At 40.4% G+C, this 24,963-nt stretch overlaps 1 protein-coding gene across 2 annotated transcripts in view; it reads left to right on the top strand.

Moving 5' to 3' along the window:
* Nucleotides 1–24,963, top strand: part of arhgef39 (Rho guanine nucleotide exchange factor (GEF) 39) — a 94,421-nt gene that overhangs the window by 19,902 nt on the left and 49,556 nt on the right. For both annotated transcript variants that reach the window (XM_033614376.2, XM_033614374.2), the window contains exons 4-5: nt 3,821–3,941; nt 10,375–10,493. In XM_033614376.2, the coding sequence (XP_033470267.1) occupies nt 3,821–3,941; nt 10,375–10,493 (240 nt within the window). The remainder of the gene's footprint in view (nt 1–3,820; nt 3,942–10,374; nt 10,494–24,963) is intronic.

The raw sequence follows: 24,963 nt of genomic DNA, 5'->3' as shown, positions 1-24,963 counted from the left end.
ATTCGTGGTTGTGTTTATTTATTTCATTAAGTAGTCATTTATGTTCAGCGGATGCTCACACTGTGTCCCAACAATTAGTATTCCTCTGTTCAAGACCCCCCAAATGAAGGCGCCTTGGCCTGAATTGCATGGTCGAGGTTGTATCCGCCCCAGATGTCGCCGCTGCTCGGAATTAATGTGGATTAACGTGACACACACAGAATGCTAATGTTATCTCCATCCCACCGCTGATGGCCAGACAATTTAATTGCTGTGAAAAAAAGTATAAAAAATGTAATCCATAATTTCATATTTATCATAATAGCCTCTGGCAGTGAGAGGGGGAAAAAAACGGAAACACAGTTTTTCCCGCCCTTTGCCCTCGTTAGAACTCTCTCGGCTGCTCCTGCATCTCCTGATTATGAACAGAGGCTACCTTGGCGCACAACTTCATTAAAATCTATTTAAATCAACTTCAACGGCAAAGTGCTCCTTCTTACAGCATGTACGAACAGAAGTCTCTGGGAACATCATTAGAGAGTAGGGTTGTGTGTGTGTATGTGTGCGTGTGTGGTACTTCCTCTAAGTTTGGATAACAAGCTCCTTCACAAGTGTCAACACCCCCAACCAATTGCGTCCGTGTTACTGTAATGTGCCTGACAGGCTGAACGACTGCTTTGCCTCTGCCTTGATCCAGTTGTTTTGTTCCTGAGTTCAGCGGGCGTGTTCTCACTACAAAGTGGCCCCGGGTGCCCTGAAGGTAGACCCACCGTCTTGGTCCCAGTAAATACGTCACCCACAGGGAGAGGCCCCTTCAAATGACACCACAGAGCTCAGCCTGCTAAACCTCCCATTAATGGGGAAGCAACCCTCTGAACTTTGCTCAACCTCCGCGCTTTCTCTAAACATGTGTGTCTTTGCTGAAAATGATGCTTCAGATGTGTTCTCGCCTTATTTGAGCTCCTTCTTTCCACTGATGCAGAGCAGCAGTGCATTGTCAGGCGGTAATGTGCACTAACTCAAAGTCCAATGCGGTTTGACTGGAGGCTAAATGCTCACTGGGGGGCACTTTGAAATGAATGTGTCAGAGATCTGTGATGCACAAAAAAATGCCACACATATTGAGATAGTTACTTCTGCCATGTCCTGTGTTGGAGTTAACAATGTTCACTCATCAGTGCCTGCTTGTTTACATGCCCTAAAAATGATTGACAGTGACTTGGTGATTTGTTGTGGTTTGGTCAGTGTGTTGTACAAATGTATTGCAATTACAATTTAGTTATTTTTGGTAAATTTAAGGGACAGTTTGGAGTAGGCGTTTGCATGAAGTACTTGTCCATACCCTTAAAAAGTCTTAAAATAGGGGTATCATTAGAGTAGTGGATAGTGCCGGCGCCCCATGTACAAAGGTGATGCCTCACTGCAGCAGTCGCAGGTTCAACTCCAGCTTGCAACCATCTCTGCATGTCACCTTCCCGCTCTCTCTCTCACCCCGTTCACTCTGTCCTGTCCATTAAAGGCAAAAAGCCCAAAAAAATAATCCTTAATCCTTAATCTTAAATTCAATTTTGTAAATATTAGGCCTTAAAGGTCACTGGGTCTCATTCATGAAACGTGAGCTGAACGAATTTGCAGAATGAAATTTAGATGTATTTCAGCATTCATCATTATGTTAGTATCTCTCATATTTTTGTAGTTACAAACAAAACTGGCTATTCGTGTGCCTACGATTAAATCTGAGTTTCCTGTGGTGTTCATGAATCTGGTGTAGGTTTTTAGTACCAAGATTTTTTATGTGCAAATCTACTATCTACTATCAGATTTACAAATATTTCATGAATGAGACCCATTAAATGATCTTAATTTCATATTTTTCTGAACTGCTACAAACATCTTATCTAATTTCACTTATCGGTCTTTAAATTTCTTTTAGTCAAAATGAGTTGAGCTCCTCTGTATGAAAATCCAAATTTTTTATGGAGCTTTAACCTTACCTACAATGCTTGAAGTAGAAAAATCTTTAAAAAAAAAAATCTTAAATTTGGTAAGAAATTATCTTAAAAAGGTCTTCAACTGTATCAAATTTAAGTGTCTGAGTTCTGCAAGGTACCCTGTTTGAATGTACACTGTATTTAAAAAAAAGTTTCACCACTTGACCTTACTGTCAGACAGCCCTTTCCGACAGGAAAAGAAGCTGTTATAACTGTCTATGCTCCCTTTAAACTGTAAACGCTCCCTTTAAAGCTGCCAAACTGCTTTGACAGAAACAGTAATTTTGCTTTGCTTACCACGGGTGTTGATGCCCTTATGCTGCCTCAGTTAGTTAATTTGTCTTTGTTATTACATGACCTTGGTGAATGTGAACTAACCATTTTAAAAGCCAGTGACAAGTGATAGAGGCAGCGGTAGACCAGCAGCTTCCGTGTTCTGCAAGGTAAAATTATTGTTTTTGTCAAAGGAATCTGGTGGAATTGAAGAGAGTGTAGATAACAGCTTCTGTTACTAATCCGAGAGAGCTGTGTGACAGCATGATAAAGCAGTGAAAATATTCTAAATCCTGGGGCTTCACCAGGCGACAATTAATTTAAGTTTTAATTTAAGATTGTTTTCTTTTTTTCTTTAAAAAATTTAAATATGTCACAGATAACATGAACCCAGTATATTATTCGCAAAGATACATTGGCCTTTTCATAAGAAAACAACAACAAAACAAATATTTAATTTATAGTATTAATGAAAGGCCAATCTGGAAATCCATCGGTAACAAACAAAAAAAAAAAAAAAAATTCTTCCTTTACAATGTAGATTGCGGAATCTGTCTTGAGAGATAATGAAAGGCTAACTGTTACCCATGAATCCTTATGGAATCATATGAGCTAGCTAAAGCTAAATCACTGTGTGTTACTTATCCATAACAGCAGTACAATTAAACTGATACTGATTTTTATTTGGTTAGGACTGTAGTTGGATGGCTAAAATACAGTTTGCTGCTGCCCACATCAACAGCAGTACATTGCTGAGTGTCAGGTTCCCCCATCTACTTCTTCAAACCAACTAGATATATCTTGGGCGAGAGCAGCTATGTGATCCACCCACCAGCTACATTACTCGCCCACCATACCTACAACTCAGTCTGTGATCAGGTCTTTCGCTCCTTCATCAGAAGTGGAAGCCCTGAACAAAATGCTAAGTTAGCATTCAGCCAGCTATGCAGTGTTGGTTTAAAAGAGAGGCGGTGAAGGTTTAAGTTAAGGTTACATCTCATTGCTTATCTCAACTTTTCATGCATAATGAATTATGAAGTGGATTGTTGCTTTGTTTGGCCTCATATTTATTCACTACAACATTGCGTGGTTGTAGGGCTCAGATTACCATCGCGTTGGTGGGTTTGTCTTGTACTGGTGGTGGGCATGGTTTGTAGGGGCATGTCGTGTAGGCTTTAAACTGAATCTGGCTGCAGCCTTACATGTCTCGTCCAAACTGGGGGCGTGCTGACCGCCATCTACTGTAGGTAATACACTGACTATGGATAAGTACCTCGTACGACCCTACTTCAAAAGATCTAAACCATCCCTTTAAACTCCATGGTTTCCTACATGCTGAGTTTCCAGATGCCATTATAGCCAGCCTAAACCTTTCATCTTCCACAGCTTGTTAAGACATGACTAATTATGGAAGTTTATAATCAAAGTTTGAGCTTTTGAAATTTGCACTCTTTTAAATCCTGATTTTTGATTTGAAATGATAAGTTGTTCATCCCTAGCATTGTGTTTTTGTGTCTGTGTGTTTTATCTAACCTCTGTTTTTTTTTTTTGTTTTTTTTGTTTGTTTTTTTAACCAGATCTCTGCTGGTCCATTTGGAGAATGGCTACTTTGGCCGAGGCTTCGAGCAGATGTGTCCACAGCTGCACCACTACAACTCATACGTGGACAACATTTATAATGCTCGCAAAGTGCTCGGGGTAGGAATGCAGTATTTCCACATGCTTATCACACCTATTTGTCAGACCTTACTGTTGCACTGCTTAGCATTTCACACGCTGTTTATCACATTAGCTTGATTAGATTTTAATAATCCTTGTGAGAAAATTGGCCAATGTATTCTTCAGTCATTGGACTGAATACTCAATGCATCAGTGGTTATTGGACTCTTGGATTCTGACACAATCAAATGCACTGGGTCAGGTCAGTGACTCCAGTGCTGCCATGGCATACTACTGTGTAGCATGGCACAACTAGCAGGCATGCAACTCATCAGGGGTGACAGATGAGATGCAAACCTCAATCAACTATACTATATGATAGTAAAATGCTGAAATAACTCCCAACATATCTAGTATAACTGCTACAACTGTGCAGTGGTGGAAAGTAATGATGTACCTTTACTCAAGTTTTAAACTTAAATACAGTTTGAAAGTACTTGGGAGTACTTCTTCCACCACTACGACCAAATGGCAAATAAGCACTTAAGTTGGATTTATACTCTATTGCAGAGCCTACGCCTTAGCCTACGCACGTGGCCTACTCCACTGTGAACATTTATACTTGTGCAGTGGAGTGTCTGTGTCACTCTGCAGTTACACCTCCAAAACACTGGTCGGTGGTGGGGTTTCTGTGAAGTGCTGTAAAGTTGAGGTGATTCAACTGAACACACATTAAACCTGGCTTAATAGCGGCAATTTTAACACAAATCGACCTCACTATAACTGGCAGCATTTACAGATAAAAACCACTTGTCTTTTGTTGGACATATTTTCCCCACAAATGCAACATGCTAATGTTATTAGCACAAGCCTATGGCATTTGCTAGCCTAGTGGCTAGCAGAGATTTCCTCTACTTTGATGAAGCTAGGGACAACAGCAACATTTAACAAAGGTAACGTTTAAAAATTTGGCTCCATTACAACTCACAAGGTTCACTGACAAAATAACTGTCTTATACTAATCACGTTTTCCAAACAACTACAATATGTTAATGTTATTAGCAAAAGCCTATAGCATTTTACATTGTATAAATTAACCTAGCTTCCTCTACTCATATGAAGCCAGGATAAATAACACACAAGACTTAAAATGCTATTTTTGTGAAGGCTTTATTGTTTCTTATCTGTGAAATATAAGTAAATTAAAGTAAATTAAGCTTCGTTTCTACTGAGGGAAATGATTTCAGCTTACAAAAATAGACAGGAGGTCTGCGTTGCTGCGACGCATAGTTGCATTTCTTTGGAGGTGCATGTCAGGCTATGGCATAGGGTGCAGCGTAGGGTCTACACTGACGCAGAGTAGGTACAGCATCAATTTGATCTAGAAATATTAATCCCACTTTAGTCCGTTAGCCCGACGATTACACACAATGAGAATTACCATTAACATGCTAACAGAAATTAGCATCGATCGCCATAGTATTATCTTCACAAACAATTCATTTTACTTCACAAGCTTAACGTAAAACATCGAACATTATGAACTCCAAAGGACTTTCAGTTTAATAATGTATATTCAAAGATTTGTGGTTTTACATGCTGTTACATTCTAGAACTACATTTTGACGAACAATGACTGGGTGTAGAGATTTTAGTATTGCTGTCACAGTGATGTTGTCAGGTTTGATAGCATTGTGTTTTTACAGAGACTAAAATCAAAACCTTGGCTCACCGACTGCAGGTGGGAACCAGCACTATAGCAGGAGACACTGCAGAGAGGTAATGGGCGGATGGATTTCTTGTTCGTCAAGAAATAGTTCCAGCCAGTAACGCCCCCTAAACTATTTGCGAGTCAGTCAGTTTTAGAGGATGTCAAAGAGCTGTATTGTCAAACTTTAAACAAAGCCAGGCTTCCAGTCTTTATGCTAGCTGAGGTAACCACGTCCTGACCCCAGCTCCATACCCAACTACACAGACATGGGATTGATATCAATATTTTTCACCTCAATCTCAAAAAAATAAATAAAATGGGAGTATCTCCCAAATTGTTGAACTATGTCTTGAAATATTTCAAATCTACACTCTCAGAGATTCAACACTTTCAATAAATCACATCTGATACAGTCTGAACAGTGACAATGATCACAGTGGAGAGGTACAGAGGCGTCTTTATTTGTGGTCTGGTCAGCAGGGAGCAACCAGTAGAGATGTCCTGTTGCTAGCTTTGCATCAAAGCTGCACAGGTATTACTGTCTTAATTAAGAGTAGGAAAGAACGCAGAACATTGACTAATTGCATTGATTGTGGACCAAGTCCTGCAAGTTTGCATTGATCCTCCTGCAGATCGACATCCTTTATAATTGACTAAACAGGGAAGCATGTTGTAGTGACAGGTGTGCTAGTTTACTCAGGTGACCAGTGATCAGTCTTCTAAACAGCAGGAAACCTCTCAGTGCCTTAATGAGACTAACCTATTACACCCACATCAGTCTGATTATGTTTTCAAATCAAATTAAATATCAAACATTATGTCTGCAAAATGTGGTGAAGAGGCATTTTAAAAGATATGAAGGCAATATTAGCAGCACCATCATGCAATATCATATGCATGTAATTATGACTGGGTGATAATGCAGTATTCTTGCATATCGACTTTGAATGGAATCATATAGCGATGATATGATCTTATCGAGTAATTATAAACTAACAAAATGACATCTATAACTTTTTGTTTTACATCCATGAGGAGTTTTGTCTCACGTAATGCAATCTCAGAATCCATCAGCTATTGTCTGGTGACAATAAGCCTCTGGTGGTGAGGGTCAATATTTCAGGGTTTCCGGTGTAGCCAGCACATATCAGGGCCAAGACTTCCTCTTCCTTGTGCTTGCTTTATTTTGGCTGATCTCTATAAAACAAATATCTGCATATGAATGTAGATAAATAAAGAAAAAGCTGATATAAAGCTAACTCCTCATCAGATGATTGCTGATGGGTTCGGAGATTGCATTCAGCCAATGCATTGTGCCTCTTTTGCTCTCTACATGAACTGTTTATCTGCCATTCAAAGTGATTGGTCAATACTGCGCTGACTACAAACGGAAGCCAGAACACTTTGTTAAATCTTGTCCCGTCGCCGACAGATTCTGCGTACGTATAGAGATTGCATATAATGTGTAACAGTGATTATCAGTTTGATTATTTTATAGTTGATTTTGCATACATTTGGATGCTGTGATAAATAATAATAACAATAATACAATTTTCTTTCTTAAACAAACTTCACTCAAACAGGAGGAAATAGTGTGTTTATGCACTATTTTCAGCTGTGGATTAATCTGCAGTTTGTGCTCCAGTGAACAGCAGGATGGAGTATGTGGGATAAACAACAGTGTATGTGTTCATGGTAATGAAGGAAAATGTCACTTGGTGCAACAGTGTGGCTCATTTATGTAATTTTAATAGTTTTTGGCACAGAGGAGTAAGATATATCAGGCTTTGATACATACACAACACTCATTAGGTGTAGGGATGTCAGTCTCAGTTAATTTTGCTTTTGATAGTCCAACTCCCATTATCTAACTGGTTAATTAAAAAGAAAAAAAAAATCATATAAATCACAAGAGACACTTTCCTTTTAGTCTGGTGCCTCATTAGCGCCATATTTTAAGGATTGTCTATTTAGAGGTGGTGAAATTTTAATGTTTTGTGACGTAAATGTCTTGCATTTTATTTCCTGTCGGCTTTGCTGACAGACAGGCTGCTAACCTTGTTGGAAACATGCCCACTGCCCACCTACAGGTCTCCATTAGTAAGTTAGCCTGTCCACGCTGTGCACCGGCACGGCGGGGCAGGAACTAGCTAGCGGCGCTGCTCATGTGGCTGCTGGTAAAGCCTTTCTGATGCATGGTGGCAGGATGGCGTTGTTCGACACATGGTGGCCCCTTGGGGGCTGGAATCACACCAGAGGCAATTTCCCAAAAAGGGTCATAAACACATACCAAGATTGTTTAGATATATTTTCTAATGTATTTATGATATTTTTAGGGCTCCATTATATGTAATTTATTTATAGATATTATGCAGTTTATTGGGCCATGTAGTAATTGTTGTTTATGCGCATTCATTCATTCATTCATTTATTTGACTATAGATCCTATAGCTCCTAATTTATAGTCTTTTGCTATTGCTGAGCATCTGTTGGCTTACGCCTCAGCCTGTGTCACCGGTGTACTTCTTGATCCTTATTGACACTTCTATTTGTGAGCTTATATTACGCACGTCATTCATTTACAGATGCATCTTATTACTTGATTATGTATTCTCAACCGTGACTGTGTTTTTAACCTCACCTACTGTATGTGTATATAATTTGCTATTCACTATTGTTTTGTCACGCTGATGATGGCTCTGAAGCTGAAACGCGTCCATGTCTATACATTTTTTGCTCATATTAAGTGAGTGAAGTTTATAATGGCTGCTGGTGTCTTATCTGGTTGCTAACCATTTCATCAATCAAATCATCTGACAGCAAATCATTTCTTTCTACTAGAATATTAATATCTCCACTAGACTGAAAAAGCTATTGTTGATTTTATCATTCTTGTTGGCTACCAAAAGTTACATTTGTATTTGTAATGTTAATAATATAAAAAATAGATACTTGGCGCAGTGCATTGATACAATATGGGCACACAAAAATATCCTGATTCTGTGCTGTGTCTCTTTTTTAAATGCTAATAACTGTGATAACTAACAGCTCAAAATTAAGCTGCTTATTCACCCAGGCTCTCCCACCTGACCCAGGTACATATAGAGCAGCAGCAGCCACTAACTAACCAGTGTAGCATCAATACCTTACGAGCAGTGTTGTGACACATCATTGTGCCAGTACTACCACTAAACTGAAGAGTAGCACATTAATCTATAGACCGACATCAGGGTCCAAAATGAACACCTGCCAGGTGCCAAATGTGGGTACAATTCCATTTGGCGGGTAAATCTCGGAAAGCTACCTGCCACACTGGCAGGTAAATGTTTTTTATCACAAAAGTCATGTAATTCATTACTATGCCGAGTCTCTACTGTGTGTTGGTCACGCTGCTCTGCTGCTTCTCTCCTGTCGGTGTCAGAGTTTGACACTCAAACATACATGCAGGCACTTGCACAGTACATCTGTTTTTACTCGTGTGTACATGATGCCGCAATCTGATCGTCTGGAGTGCTCCTAATTTTGCTGCACTGTTTGCCGTATTGGACATCAGTTGATCTGCTAAACTGTCACTTGCCGTCGGCCCGCTGCTAGCTACTGGGATGCTAATGTAGAGCTGATGGTTATGAGTTGCCCCCATACTTATGAAGGTAATAAAATCATGGTTCAAGTTATCATGATTATTGTATGTCTTGCTGTCTGTGGGGGCTGCCACTGTGCTAAATGTAGCGCTGTAACATTTGTGTTTCTACTCAAAGTTGGCAACCGTCAGCACTAAATGCAAAGCGTCGACTCTTTCAGGTTTCTGATTTACACCCTCACTTTACTGTGACACTACTTCACCCCCTCAACCTGATAGGAGATTCCTCTCACATTGTCCCCATCATTCTACCCACTCACCACCTGTCTGCTCACCATGTCCAACTCTAGCTGCCACAGCCGTAATGACCAGCTAAACAGCTGTATGTGAGCAGCACAACACACAAACACACCACAGCTGGCATGAAGTCAAGTGGCATGCACTGATGTTTTAAAGCAGTGAAACAGGGTAGAACTCTCCTCAGGTCTATTTAAATACAGCAGCAATGTTTATTTTGATGATTTACAAAAATGACAAGATAAGGCTTTTTGTCATCCGAATGTTGACATACACACATGCTGACATGATGTGCAAATGCATATTTAATGATATCTACAGCCTCCCTCCCCCCTCCACCTCCTCACACCTCAGCTGGCAATCCATTGACTGACAACAAGCTGATTTTGGGGTCTTGTCAGGCAGAGGATGCATCTAGAAAGTGACATGAGATTCAGTGGTTTTCACTGGTTGTGACATGTCCATCACTGGTCTACAAGCTGCATGCAGATGCTGTTGTACTCAACCCATTACCATGTTATGTTCCTGTTGATTAGTTGCTAGTCAGAGTGTTATAAAACAAGGTGTAGTACATAGAGTACAACTATATATAGGACATTTTCTCTGATTTGTTGAACTCGTGGAACAGGAGAAAGACTTTATAAAGCCCTGTTTAGATGTGACTTCTCTAGGACAGGGATGTAGATTTTAATATTGCATGTGCAAATCCGAGATTCTTTTCCCAATCTTATCCTTAAAATACTGAATAGCCCAGGGAGAACCTTGCACCATCTCAAAAAATATAACTTTGCAAAGCACAGAGAAGTGTCTTATAAATGTGCCTGCACGGCTCTGAGAAATATTTCACAATGGTCTGAGTTTTTTTTGTGTTATTTGTGTCTTAGATCCAGCTGAAGAAAAACAAGGCCTTCAGACGTTTTAAGAAACTACAGGAGGCCCGACCAGAGTTCAACAACCAGAAGTTAGAGGACTTACTTCAACTTCCTGTTCAGCGAGTTGATCAGTAAGATTCCTGTTTTCTGTACAAAGGAAAAGGCCAGATTTTAGGAGGGGGGGCAGACGGACACCGATACAAACACTTACAGGAACCATGGTATTTATGTGATGCGTGCGCGTGCACACACACACGCACACGCACACACACACACACACACACATTTTAATGACAGCAGTCAGTATAACAACTGAACAATTATTTGAACTGTACATTGAACTAAACATCAGAACATCTCTTCCTCACCATCTTCACCACCCTGGGAGCGTTTAAAAAACACAGATATAATTTATATACACAGATATAACTACTTTTCAGGTGGTTGACGCAACATATTTTCAGATGTGCGCTCTCTGTCCGCTGGTGGGAGTGTGCTCACCTGTTTCTGTGTGCATGTGTCTGTGTGTGTGTGTGTGTGTGTGTGTGTGTGTGTGTGTGTGTGTGTGTGTGTGTGTGTGTGCGCATTGGGACGGAACTCCGCCGTGCGCGATACAGAGAGCAGAGGAGAATTGTAAATGCGCGACCATACAGAGACAGAAATGACATGCTGTCGTGTAAATACGATAAATAACATAAGACTATTTAGTTTGTTTATTAAAAGGACAAGGTATAGACCTGTTCTATAGGAAAGGTAACCTTAAATGACTTCTGTTGTGATCTGGTGCTAATTGGGGGACACACACTGCAGAACTGTTCATAGATTTATATAGAAATGACACTCACTGTTTCTTTGACTAGTGCTCTTATTTTAGAGTAGCAGGTCAGATTGTATTTACAAATACACATGAGCCAGAAAGGCCAGTTTTATTCTCTTGTATGTTATCTGACAATATGTAGACTAAAGCTGAGGGAAATTCTTTTTGATTCCATGTTGCCCCAACAGCAATTTGCTCAATTTTGATTGAAGTTCAGTAAAATTCACATGTATTTAATCTTATTGTTCACACCTAGCAAAAAAGGCGGTATACCTGTATTATGATGGATTATGTGGGAAATACTCTGCTACTCTTGTGTTTGTTTTTTTAACAGAGGCTGTTCTCATTTACTAATTAATTGCCTTCTACTTTGCCTTTTTTTTGTTTGCTGTTAGTGTGTCATTAGTGAAACTAAACACTTCCTGCACAGATGTTTCATGCTTTCATACTAAAAGCTTTACAGCCACTCAAAGGGCACAGCCCCTCCCTTTAGGATTTTAATGTGCTGGTTATGCGCATTATTCTCAATTTATCAAGACCACAAGTAAATACGGAGGGCGTGTCGACTTTGCATCAACAGCAAACAGGGACACATCTAAACGTACTAAACTTGAGCGCAAGTGAGGTAAATCAAGGCCTCAGCCACTATTTGGAAATTCATTGTAAACCTGAACATTGACAGCTACCTGTTTCTCTCCAGCACCTTAAAAAGATAATATTTTGTAACAAGAACATGGAAAGGAGGCAAGTAGGGACAAATGATATCCTGCCTTAGATTATGTGATATATCAATTTAACCCCACCTTTATTGGTGTTTTTTGAGCAACCAGGCATTGTAGACACTTCGTTGTTCTCCCTGTCCCTGTTATTTTTTTCCATCTATGTATACGCAGCTCAGAGAACCTCAAAGGCATTCCCCAAAACACAGGGAAGAAACAGAACATCTTACAGTGTAAGACGTTGTCAGCTTACATTTAACTACCATACAGGGCTCCACCATGGACTGTGTATAAAGATGGATAATGCATCTCCACTTACCCTCTCTGTTTAAAAATGAAGCCAAAATAACTTGCATATGGCTGCCGCCATCTTTCCCTGTTGACGTCATATGGAGCCAGAGTGTGCACTGGCGATCTCTGTGGTGTTAAGTTCCTGCCCATACACCCGTCTGATCTATCACCAGCAGCTCCCTTGATCACAGAGCACACCAACTGGCTCAGACCTCATTTTTATAGTATCAAAAAAATAATCAGAAATAAACACTTGAACAAACTTCAGCGTGATAAGAACTACCTAAAATGACAGACCCCACCTTTGGGAAAAATTTATTTGAAGTGTACTTTGAGTTTTTAGTTTGGCCCATGTCACATCCACAAACATCGAGGGGCGAGGTGTATGACCTATATGCTGAGATTAGCACAAGATAATTGGTACGTGAGTTGATCACACTATGGTGAGCTCAAATGACAAGGTGGAGCACGAAGATCCGCAATGGAGTTGCTCCATTGTTGTCAGGAATGTGAGTGAAACACATTAGACATGCTAACGTGCATTTGATGTACAGATGGTATAAAAAAGATGGACAGCTCCCCATAAGTGAAGCCAAAACATCTTGTTCGCCCTCTGGTGGCTGGCTGCAGTATAGGTCATAAACCCCGCCCCTCCATGTTAGTGGATGGGTTATGAGCCAAACTAAAAACTTGAGGTAAACCTGAAATCTTTTTTTTCTAAAGATGGTTTCTGTTATTTTAGGTAGTTCTTATCACTTATTTGTTCAAGTGTTTGTATTTTGATACTATTAAAAAGGGATTTGATGTCATGATTACTGGCTATGTGTTCCAATCGCTGTGTTCGCAATCAATGGTGCTGCTAATGGTTGGGTCAGACCAGTGTTTGGGCTGGAACTCGACACCACGGAGATCGCTACTGCACAGACTCTGGCTCCAAATGACGTCACTAGTGCAGGATGGCAGTGGCTGTATCTGGGATGTTTTGGCTTTGTTTTTGCACAGTAGGGCTAAGTGGAGACGCTTTGTCTATCTATATGTACAATCTCTGATTCACTGGCATCACCCAGATGTGCTGGAGCCCAACTTATCCTCGCAGTTTTCAAGCAGCCTTGAGACGCAAAAGCAGAACAGAGATTAAAAAATAATAATAATGATAATACTAAAGCAGTTTGCATTTACACTGGCATATAGCCAAGGTGGAACTCAATTTAACACTCCTCCTTATGCACATTTTTTATTATTCTATTTATTTGGTATTTTAGTTTACTTTAATGAAATGCTTTTCAGTTTTATAGCCTGCAGTGACTTGGAGTGTTTGTTCAGTGTTTATATAGTGTAATACAGACATTTTTAAATGTTTCTTTTTTTTTTTTAATGAAAATAGTTTACCAAAGATGCCAGTGGGCAAAATACTCTCAGTCCCCAGCATGAGGACTGTCTGTCTTTGACACTTGCACTTCTGCCTGTTCAAAGTAATAAAGAATAAATGGATCCAGATTGTTTTTTCCCCCTGTACCAAACCTGTGTACCCTCAAGAAATTACCACCAAAAGATGTGGAGAAACATTTTGGATGCACCTAAATTATGTACTGGTGCACCTAAATGAAAAAGTTAGGTTCACCAGTACAGGTAATGTAAATAGTTAATCTTAATCTGCCAGAAAATCTTTCCAGCACATCTTCAGTTCTCTGTTTGTAACTGATAATGAAGTTATATAAAATGTTGTTTTTTACGACAAACACCAAATTGTTTGTGGAGGTTTTATGGTGGTGCTGTTCCACCATGGAGAGCACTGCTGGAGAAGGGTCATAGATTTCATGCTTGACTTCTGTTTTTCTATTTAGTTGTTTTCCTTTCCCCAGTCACCCACCGCATTGCACAACGTATAGTCTCTGTGACAGATGTAATTATTATTATTTGATGTAGCACCCATGTAAGTACTCAGACTGTCCAGAAACTGTCAAATCTCTTTTGTTGAGCACAAGTTTTTGTTGGCTGTAATTTCATGCGGTCTTGATCTCGCTTGTTAATTAGTGGAACAAGAGGAGAAATGGGCTGAAACGTGCTTTTCAATGCAGCAGATATCTGACAGTGGTTTATCAAGCTGCTTGGTTGTATCTTAATTAGGCCCTTCTCATGTTCTCATCTCTCCAGATGTACAGTCAAGCACCTCTAAATGTTACATCCATCCATCATGGAAGAGAGAAGTTGTCACTGAGATGAGCTGAACCTTCACCTTAACATCTGAGACACTTTACTGTATATCTCATTTATGTGCACTTTCTTCTCCACAACAAAAGATTGACTTTATTTTCTCACTGTTCACATGCATCTAGGATAATAGGCATTTTTTGGAACTTTTACATAGTTCTAAGAAGCTCCCTTTTTCTTGTGTCTGCACCACAAGAATAGGAACAATCATAGTTTTTAGAGCACCGTTTTGAGGGACTTTTTTAACTCCTATTTAGGAGTAGGTACAATCCCACAAGAGGAACTATGAGTGACATAAATGCGATTGGTGAAACCCAGCCAATGCATCACTGGCAACCGCCAATTTAAAAACCCAGTTTTGGTTGACAACTCAACCCACAAAGAAAAAAAATTGCTCCTAACAGGAAAAAAACCTGGGCTTATGGACCAACAGTAAAGTCCAGGCTTCACTGAGCATATATGCAATGACAGAAATACAACATGATTCTGACTCGTCAAAGCCAAAGTGACATTGCCATACAAGCCACTTTACAGTACATCACTTCAGCATTCTATTAGTGGTGCTAATGCAAACAGAAAAAAAATGCCCTTGAGGGTGTGAAGTTCTTGGGGGAGCTCCCCAGTTGGTGGTTCTTTCCAGGGAGCCTCCAGAACTGGTTGCTCCGAAAACACCCAATGTGGATCTCTGGAATCCATCTTTCCAAGTCCTTTTATAGGGACCTTTTCTCTCCAGATACATCAACACAGCATGTTGCCAATGTTGAATACCAATCCAATACCTGTACTGTCTTTTTTACTCATTCAAAATCTGTATACTATGTTGTGCAGACCTCATAGGAATTACTTTTTCATATTTTTAGGTTAATTAAGACTGAAGGGTGTTATTTTTTTTATTTTCTGAACTCCACAGTTCATTTATGGGTCATTCGCTCACAAAGCTGTAGGGATTAAAGGGTTGTTACTAAAAGTAGGGGTGCATCTTTAGCAGATGACACATTGAAGGCAGGCAGACAGGACTTAAAATGGTTTGGACTGTGTAAAACTGATATGATCAAAGAATGCCTGGATCAGACCCAGTCCCCTTCCTGTGTCTAGACTCGGGTCATCACTACACGTGCCGATCCAGGAAGCAAATGTGATAAAAATGCAGCTTTTCTGTAGCACTGTTAGACATTAATGCTAGGAAATAGCACAGTGGTATATACTGATATGTCAAAATGCTGATGTATACAAATGATTTGACACTGGTGTGTGTTGTCACTAGTGCCACGTTTGTGTACTTTGCTTAGAACATAATTACAAGTGGCCAAGTGGTGGAAAAAAACAGTCAACTAATATAATTTAGAGTTGGAGAAATCAGGAATTTCTGAGAACTACAATATCTTGTTGGCAAAAATAATCTTGGATTTTGGAGCTAGAAATGACCATATTTGGATGAGAGGGTGGAGATAACGCTAATGTTTGCTGCTAGCTTGGTTAGCACAATGCATTTACAGCTACAGTTAACTGTGATAATGTAGAAAGATAACTAACTACTACTAAAGTAGATGATAACTTGTTTGCAATCACGTGACTATTTTGACATGCAAAATTGAAATGAAGGGCAGGAAGTGAAGGAAATGGATATACTGTGTGATTAATCTGTTGGCAGAAGGTATTGTCAGAAAATTGAAACTCATGTTGGATGATCCATACAAAATGAAGAAGAATGATTTTTCCCTTAACTTGACTGATATGCCCATACAAGTCTTGAAGTCGCCTTTTTTCCAATTTGATCGATTGGAACACGAGTAAACAGCACAAATCAGGCATTTGTGCAGTGTTAGTAGTCTTTGCCTCCAGTTACCTGCCTTCCATCTGAACAGTGCACTGATGTATGAAGTCATATGCAATGAAGCCATTCTCCCAAGTCATTCTAATGAGAGGTTTTGCAGTTTTTCCCATTCTTGGCGTTGCATGAATGCAGCTTGACTTTCATGAGAACATGCTATGTGTTAATCCTTAGGTCACTGGAAATGTCTTGAAAATATTTCTGTGCAAAAGTGGGAGGCCAGTTTACTTTTAATGTAACCGGAAGGGGAAATAAGAGTCCCCTCCTCTCAAATGTGGAAGTTGACCACTGTTGTATGTGACTCTGACATATAATCAGTCGGCCTCATTCTCTCCAGCTCAGCCCTCTCTCACTCCGCTTTTTTCTCTGCGCTCCCCATCATCATCATTGATTCGTCTGTCGTTCTCAGTGAAACTCAGGAGACTCGAGGGATGTGTCTAATTGTATGATGATTTTAAGTAGCACGGCTAGATAATCATCTACGGCTGGCGCCTTACCTTGCTCCTGCTCTGTGGCTGGGAATAGCAGGAAATTGTTGTCACTTATCACCATTCAAGGATGATGGATGGCGAGTAGGGCCCGGAGTGTGGATACTTATGTTGCTGCTGGGGGAGGAATAAAATCATTGCCTTTATTAAGTGGCATTCACTAGAGCCGGCTGGAGCAGTCATCGGCGTCCTCCCCACTGAGATCACCATTATGACAGTGATGGGGTCTCGAGTTGATTGTGGCAGTGAATAGCAGCCCTCTCCGCCTGTATTGGCCGTGTTTGTGTCGATAATAGAGATGCAGCTCTCATAGAGATGGCAGCACTTGGAGGCCTTGGGATAAATTTGCTCTAAGCTGAGCATCATTTAGTATAACAAGGGAATGGCTCAGTGGTCGGCTCACTGTAGAGAGTGAGCATGCTCTATTTAAAGGCCGTACAACTCCAGAGGTCTCAGGGTCAGTGTCATACTTGCTAAGCATTGAGAAGTGTGTAGCTGTGTGCTGCACTGGCCACGCTTGATTTTGTCTTTCAGTTGTCAAGGTGGGATTTCAAATTGACTGCTTTATGTGCTCAGGTAGTTCCATCATCTCCAACAGCTGAAAACAGTAAGGTTCTCCAACACAAGGTCAGAGCATTGATTAATTTCTTTTGAAAGAATTCTGAAAGCTGGAGCCTTTCTTAAGTGGCTCCTCTCGGTGGTCTGCAGGTAACGAGTTGTATTTCCATTACTAATTTCTGTTTCATTGTCTGTCAATTGACCCTGTAGTTCATTGCCAAGTTTGAAGTGCTTCAATTATAGTGTAAGACAGTGTTTTGATTGTGTTTTGTTTTGATTCCATTGACCCTGAACGCAGAGAACACATTTCGAAGCTGAGGAGAAAAGTTCAAGATTTTGATGATTGAATATGAGCTCTTCATTATCATCTGGCCCAGACAAACGTGAACGGTTAATATTTCTAGGGCTGTACCTGAATTAGTATTGTTCAAGTTGCTAGAATAGGCTGATAATTAAAAAAGAAAAAAAGCATTTTACAGATTGTCTAAATTACTGCATCCTATACGTCAACATGATGTCTCATGTTTTAGCCTCAGACACACCAAACCAACACCAAAGAGGTACTGGTGACAAAGGCCGACTGATGCATCGCCTCACAATGCCTGTATATCCCAAAAAGTTGCACCTGAATACACAGCAAAGACTACAGCCAATAGCCAACTAGCCTGTATGCTCTGCGCCTGTGTGAGAGGAAAAAACTTTCCATACCAGCAGGTGGTTATAGTACATATTCATCATTCAAAAACAAGGGCAACAGGTGCTCACCGACAGCCAGACACCGACCAACAGCCGACTTGTCAGTTTGGTGTGTCAGGGCCTAATGATGTCTGTGTGCCTTTGATCATCATCTGTAATATGAAACATTGGATTTGCATACAAAAGACAACATGTGCACACCATGGATACCAAATGGTACCCCATTCGTTGTTATGTTTACTGGGACATGAGTCCATACAGTATTATTTAACTATTAATGTCAATATCAAACTAAGTCAGTACTACCGATTCACGTCAAATCCATTGCAGTGTTAATTTTGACAGCTAGTTTAGATTTGATCTTAGTCTTGAGAAAAAAATGCCTATAAGTTTTAGTCATTTTTATCCTTCATAGTTTTAGTCTAGTTGTAGTCCATGAAAATTCAAAACATTTTAGTGGATGAAAACCCATGACATTTTAGTCAACTTTTAGTCGTTGTGTTTTCTATTTTTATCTTCTCCTGTGCTGCCAGCTGGTGGCTGCTTGCTCTGCTTCCAGCAGCTAATGAGCAGAGCTGCTAACAGTCAGCGCTGCAGCTAACAAACTCCACAAATTCATTCAGCAGCTCCTCCATCCACAGTCAGACACACATGGCTAATTATTTACTGCTGAATTACAGCTCATTGTCGTCTTGTTTTCATCATGGAAAAAAAGGTTGTTGATGAAAAATTGTTGTCATATTTATCGTCAATGAAATTAACACTGATGCATTGGTTGGCCAGTCTGCTGGCTGCCACATTGGCCATTCCATTGGCTGCTCCAGTTGCTTTCCACTATTGCTGCAGCGGCGGCACAGTGGTGCAGTGATTAGCATTGTCGCTTCACAGCAAGAGGGTTCCTGGGTCAAACCCAGGGTGGGGGAGCCCTGCTGCATGGAGTTTGCATGTTCTCTCTGTGTCAGTGTGGGTTTTCTGTGGGTACTCGGCTTCCTCCCACAATCCAAGAACATGCAGGCTGGGTTAATTGGTGACTCTAAATTGGCTGTAGGTGTGATTGCTAGTGTAAATGGTAATCTGTCTCTATATGTGAGCCCTGTGAGAGTCTGAGATCCTGTCCAGGGTGTACCCTGCCTCTTGCCCAGTGTCAGCGGGGGTAGGCACCAGCCCCCCCGTGACCCATAATAGGATAAGTGGTTACAGAAAATGAATGAATGTATTGCTGCTGCGCTGATCTGCTGTGATAGTTTCAGTGTCTGGTCTATAATCTTTTCTATATTATTTTAGTAATAGCCTAGTATCACTGCTAGATGAGCAGACACACAAGCAGACAGACTGACAGAGACACAAGATTGACACTATGTGTGATACGAAAAGAGCAGAGGGAGAGAATTACTTGATAGTCTTCATCATCACCTTTGCAGCTTGTTCAAAAATGACATTTTTACCATAGCAGGTACCATGGGGTACCTGTACCAGTTTTTGTTCAAATACGAATGGTACCAAATCCTATTTAATATGCTTTGCTCAGTATGGGCCTTATAAGGTGGTAGTACCACAATATGTTAATACATATGGTCTGTTCTTATGTAACACAACACAAAAGCTACATGTCTAGCATCCAAAGAACTCTCAATTAAGTCTTTCAGACCCAGGATATTTTCCCCATACTAAAGTGAGGTATTGCTTATAACAGATCTGACACAGCTTCCCTATTCTAAAGCTGCCTCCTCTTCATACCTAGTAAATCCATTATTGCTCACAATTACTGCTACTCACAGACCCTATTCTTCAGTGATAAGGCAATATATTTTTAATAGATATGTTTAAAAATCTCTGAAGTGGTTCATTAATAAAGGAGATATTTCTACTTGTGCTGACTTTGTTCTTGTGCCCTTGAATAGGAATAAAACCTGTGCATCGCAATAGAACTCCATTCTTTTCAAGGTGTGACCCATCACCTAAGAATAGGGTCTAGTAAATGCAATAGGCGTGGGCTGTGATGGATTTGTAAAGTGTGAAGTGGAGGCAACTTTAGAATAGGCTATCAGGATAGTGTGACGTGTGTGGTTGTGCTGCTGTCATGGTCCTGCCAGATGCCTCCTGCTGCTGCTGTTATCATTAGTCGTACATCTACTGTTACTGTACACATATTTGTCATATATGTATACTATCAAATATTAATACATACTGTCAACATATTGCACCACAATAGTCAGAATTATAACAATAATATTATTACTATCATTAATGTTGTAAGCTACTGTCATTACCGTCTGTCCTGCACCTCTCTCTGTCACTGTCTCTGTCTGTCTCTCTGTCTCTCTTTCTGTCTCACTGTGTCAGTGTCATACTGTCATACTGTTATTATTATGCTGATCTGTTCTGTACGTCATCTATTGCACGTTTGTCCGTCCTGGAAGAGGGATCCCTCCTCAGTTGCTCTTCCTGAGGTTTCTACTGTTTTTTCCCCCGTTAAAGGGTTTTTTATGGGGGGAGTTTTTCCTTATCCGCTGCGAGGGTCCTAAGGACAGAAGGATGCCGTATGCTGTAAAGCCCTGTGAGGCAAATTGTGATTTGTGATATTGGGCTTTATAAATAAGATTGAAATTGAAATTGAACCTGTTTGGGTTAACAGGTGTCAAACTACTGGTGAATTAGTTATGAACAAGACTTCACTTTAGAATGGGGAACATATTCTGAGTTAGAAAGACTTCAAGAAGTACTTGATGGCTGGAAAGATGGCCTTTTCATAAACTGGGCTGTCTCTGCATTAGAAAGTTGCAAATACTTTTAAAATTGGTGCTGCGTGACCAGAGAAAACAGAAAAAGGGCTGTTTGCTTTTGCTCAAGTGGTGGAAAACCTGCAAGTACCAGAATGCGCAGCGTGGCAACAGACCAATGAAAGTGGGTCTCAGTGGTGGGTCACGTATGGTGCTTCTCAAAGTCAAGGAAGGATCATTAAACGGCTGAGTTTCAAGGAGGTTACATTATCGAATCCTGCCAAAGGACTGCTCCAATGCCAGGGATCCTTCGTATTCTACTGAGGACCACGTCCTTCCTTTAGAGAATTTTCAAGGATGAATGCGTGTATCTTTAGTGGGCATGATGTACTCACAATTCTTTGTGCACAATTTGCCACTTGGGGTCACTTCAGTGACACACACCCAGACACTCGCTAGCTTGGTCCAATGGGACTCTTGCCTAGCCTCTGTAGGACCTGGCTTGGAAGGACCCATCCTACCAAGGAAGCATCCTTGACATTGAGAAGCACTGGTAATGCAAGCATGTCCTTTTTCCATGACCTGCTTTACCTCCTGAGCACTTGTACTTATGTGTTCTTTTTTTTTTTTGTTTTGTTTTTTTTACATATGTCTAAACCATATTTATTAAGTGTTTTTGAGGGAGAATGACTTCTTGTGGTACTACCACCCTAAAAGGCCCATACTGATCAAAGCATATTAAGACTGTAATTCATGTACCACAACTTCCTTACTTCCTATCAATAATAATAATACTAATCAGTAATTAAGAGGTTGTTGAGGGAAAACTCTTAGTTAATGGCCAGGTTGTAAATTAAAGTCATGCAGAATAAGGCATCATTGAGTGCTTTGCAATTACAAAGAGAAAACTTGCGAAAAATGGGCAGTAGAGCCCTTTCCCATTGCCAGAAGGCCAGCATACATGACTGTGCATTAGATTAGTATGCCTTTCTGTGTTTTAATTTTTTTGGGGGTTGTTTTATGTTGGCACTGGAAAATTGTGTAGAAAGTAGTGGTGGCATTTACTTCATTTTTATTTCTTTTACTTTCTTATTACATCTATTACTTATTCAGTCTGTCTTTCAAACTGGTGGCAACTAATTTGGAGCAATATTCGAGGGCTGCTTGGATGGAGACATGCGGTTTTTGTGGTGGTGCATCATTGCATCGCACTGCAAGGTGAACATTAGCGTGTCCACTCAGGTGTCATTTTTCCATCACTGCCAAATGGAGCTGGAGCTGAGAAATACTGTGACTACTGCAGAGTTATTGGTCTGGGAGTTGATGCTAATGCCCACTTATGACAAAAGTTCGATGTTAGTGGGGGGTTTTGTCCAGTGGAAGAGAGGCTTTAGTGTCCCTGGGCAAGACACCAGCGCCTTGAATGGCAGCTCACTGCCATCAGTGTGTGAGGGTGTGGGGGATTTGGTGAATGAGAAGTAAATTGTAAAGCGCTTTGTCCTACTGAGATTGCAAATCACTTTACAAGGGCAGTCCATTTACCATTAGAGTGTATCACACTGCTCTGCTCCCCTTTTCAGTAATCCTTCTCTATTTCAAAACCACTAACCTGTTACCTGATTTTTTTGGTCAAGACTGGGTTTGTAAAAGTTTATAACCTGCCCACGTATCCATGTGCTTCTCTGTGAACAATTACGGAGTGGATATATCAGTCAGATGCTTTGCCCGATGGTAGACATATGTCATTATAACCAACCTGATCTCCCAAGAAATGCGTCAATGGAGGCACAAGTGTCTGACAGTCCATGTGCAATTTACTGCAGAGCCAAGGCAGGTGTCGGCAACATAGAAAGAGCCCAAATTTCAGTAGGGGTGGGAGGGGAAAAAGCAGCACTCATTGTGTTTGTTTACTAGAAAGTTCAAGTGTTTTGTGACAAGAGGAGACATGGCAGAGTTTGTCTCTCAAGAAAATTGTGCCACTATGGCAACATTCTGAATTTGAACTCAACAAAAGAGGTGTCCTAACTAACCGCAAGTGATGCAGAGCTGTCATTTTGAGCTGGACCCTAGTTTCTATTAATTCCTGTGGCTTGCTTTGAAAACACTGCAGTGGACAAGAAACTGATTTATGAAGTTAGAATGAAGAATTATCTACATGACGTTTTCTCATGTTGCCAAGTTATTTCGTTTTCTCAACAAAAAACGAAATAACTTGGCAGCTGGTTGCAGGAAGTGAGTGATGCCTTTTGTATAGCAAAATGACCGTCGCTAGTGACAATATACTACTTGCTGTTAGCTATATTGTATGTAATTTCCAATAAATTTCACAACATTCAATGTGTTTACTGATTAAAAAGCACAAATGTGGGAAGATAGTAAGTAGCCCACTCACCCATCCTTAAGTGGTTACATCACCTGTCTGATCTGGAGTGCACAGCTGATTGGTAGGCTACGTAGTTTGTTTACATGATGAAACAGAAGTACATTAACTGATTCAGTGTAGGGATGTCACGATTATAGATTTTCTTGGTACGATTATTGTCAGAGAAATAATCACGGTTTTACAATTATCACGATTATTAATTTCACACTATAAATGTGTAAAATCACATGAACACTCCTTATAGATCTTTAAGTTTCATTTATTTCCATGTCAACATAACAAAAACAATATAGCAACAAAGAAAAGTAACCAAAAAGTAGTGTGCGGACTCTACTTTCACTACATGCCTCTTTGTGATCCAGCAGTCTAAGTTTTTTCTAGGATGTGTGTGTCTTTTTGTTCTCTTTAAATTACAATTACACAAATAAATTGAGAGCATATCTCGTGCAGTGTTAATAATATAATATAATAGTCGAATATATGAAATGTGCCTTTAACATGGTGTATACTGTGTCGCCTAGCAACAACGTCATCAAGCAACGCCTGTTAAGATTTGAGTCTGTTGAGCGCACCCAACGCTGGTCGGGCGTATACTTATGAGCTCCTGCATTTTCTGTTATCTCTCAACACAACAGTGATGGTTTTAAGTACGTGTGGCGACTATTTTGTTCATGCATGAAAATGTAGTAGCCGTACAACTGGGCTTGGTAAGCTTGGAGTGTTTGTAAGTTGATGTAAAAATAAACGACGAGCATTTGTGAAACCCCACACTCATGTGGACGTGAGTTTCTGCCTGTCGTCTCACTCCAAAGAGCTACACGGACCCAAAACCATTACACCCTCACGCTGTGTGCACACAAACTGCAAAACTATCCATCAGAAAAGTTTTTGAGACGTGCCTTAGCTTGTCATGTTGCACTGTAAGCCCAACTCGTATCATACCACTATGCCATTAATTGCAAATGATACGCTAACATATAATTTTTAATTCAATGTTACATTAGATAAATTCAGATTGACGTATTTTAACCCAGTTATTGTGCATTTACCTTTACTTGCGCATGTAAAGCTGGGTGGTTGTCCCACAGGTGTTGTATCATGTTTCTCGTGTTTGATCCTTTGGCCGCGAATTTTTGGCGGCATGTTTTACAAACTGGAAAGCCGTCGTCAACAGTGACCCCTTGGTCATTTTGCGATAGCCAAAATGATACCACACGGCTGACTTTATCCTTTTTTTTTTGGGGGGGGGGGGTCTTCGTCATCCATACTTCATCACTCGGAGATGCCGCTTGTGTAACTTTGTTTTCGTTCCGTGCGAGTTGCGCTGACCTACTGTATATGGTTCCGTTTCCCGGCATAATATTTGGAGAGTGACGGTGTTGAGGAATTTTACGAATAATTAACCGTGGCGTTTAAAATCGCGGTTAATAGTGAAATCAAGTAATCGTGACATCCTTAATTCAGTGTGGACAGAGAGCTCCGATGTTACGCAATGCAACGCAAATGTTGGACGCTTGTTTGCTATTAGGACACAGTGTTGTGTTCCACTCAGGAGTGGCTGTTGAGTCAAATGCAACACCTAGTGGTATAATACGGTATGCCCGTCCAGTCCAGTGTTTAGCTTAATATCAAACCAGTTTGAAAGTTTTTACACCAGCCAAACTCTGACAGGTTTGAATCAGGGGCTCCTTGACTGACGATTCCAATCAATAAGGCAGCCACATTTATTTTCCTGCAATATACTCACTTAAAACTGTCCAACTCTAATTCGCCTGTTGATTTAAGTTGACTCATGCAGCAGCACACAGTAATAAAAGCTCCAGTCATTCTGGGCTTTGACTGAGAAGTGCTTCCTAATGTCTACATTTACACAGAGTTCCTTTCTCT

This window comes from Epinephelus lanceolatus, chromosome 23 (assembly GCF_041903045.1).
Source record: "Epinephelus lanceolatus isolate andai-2023 chromosome 23, ASM4190304v1, whole genome shotgun sequence".
In the NCBI taxonomy this organism is placed as follows: Eukaryota; Metazoa; Chordata; class Actinopteri; order Perciformes; family Serranidae; genus Epinephelus; species Epinephelus lanceolatus.
This window is presented reverse-complemented; position numbering and strand designations above follow the sequence as displayed.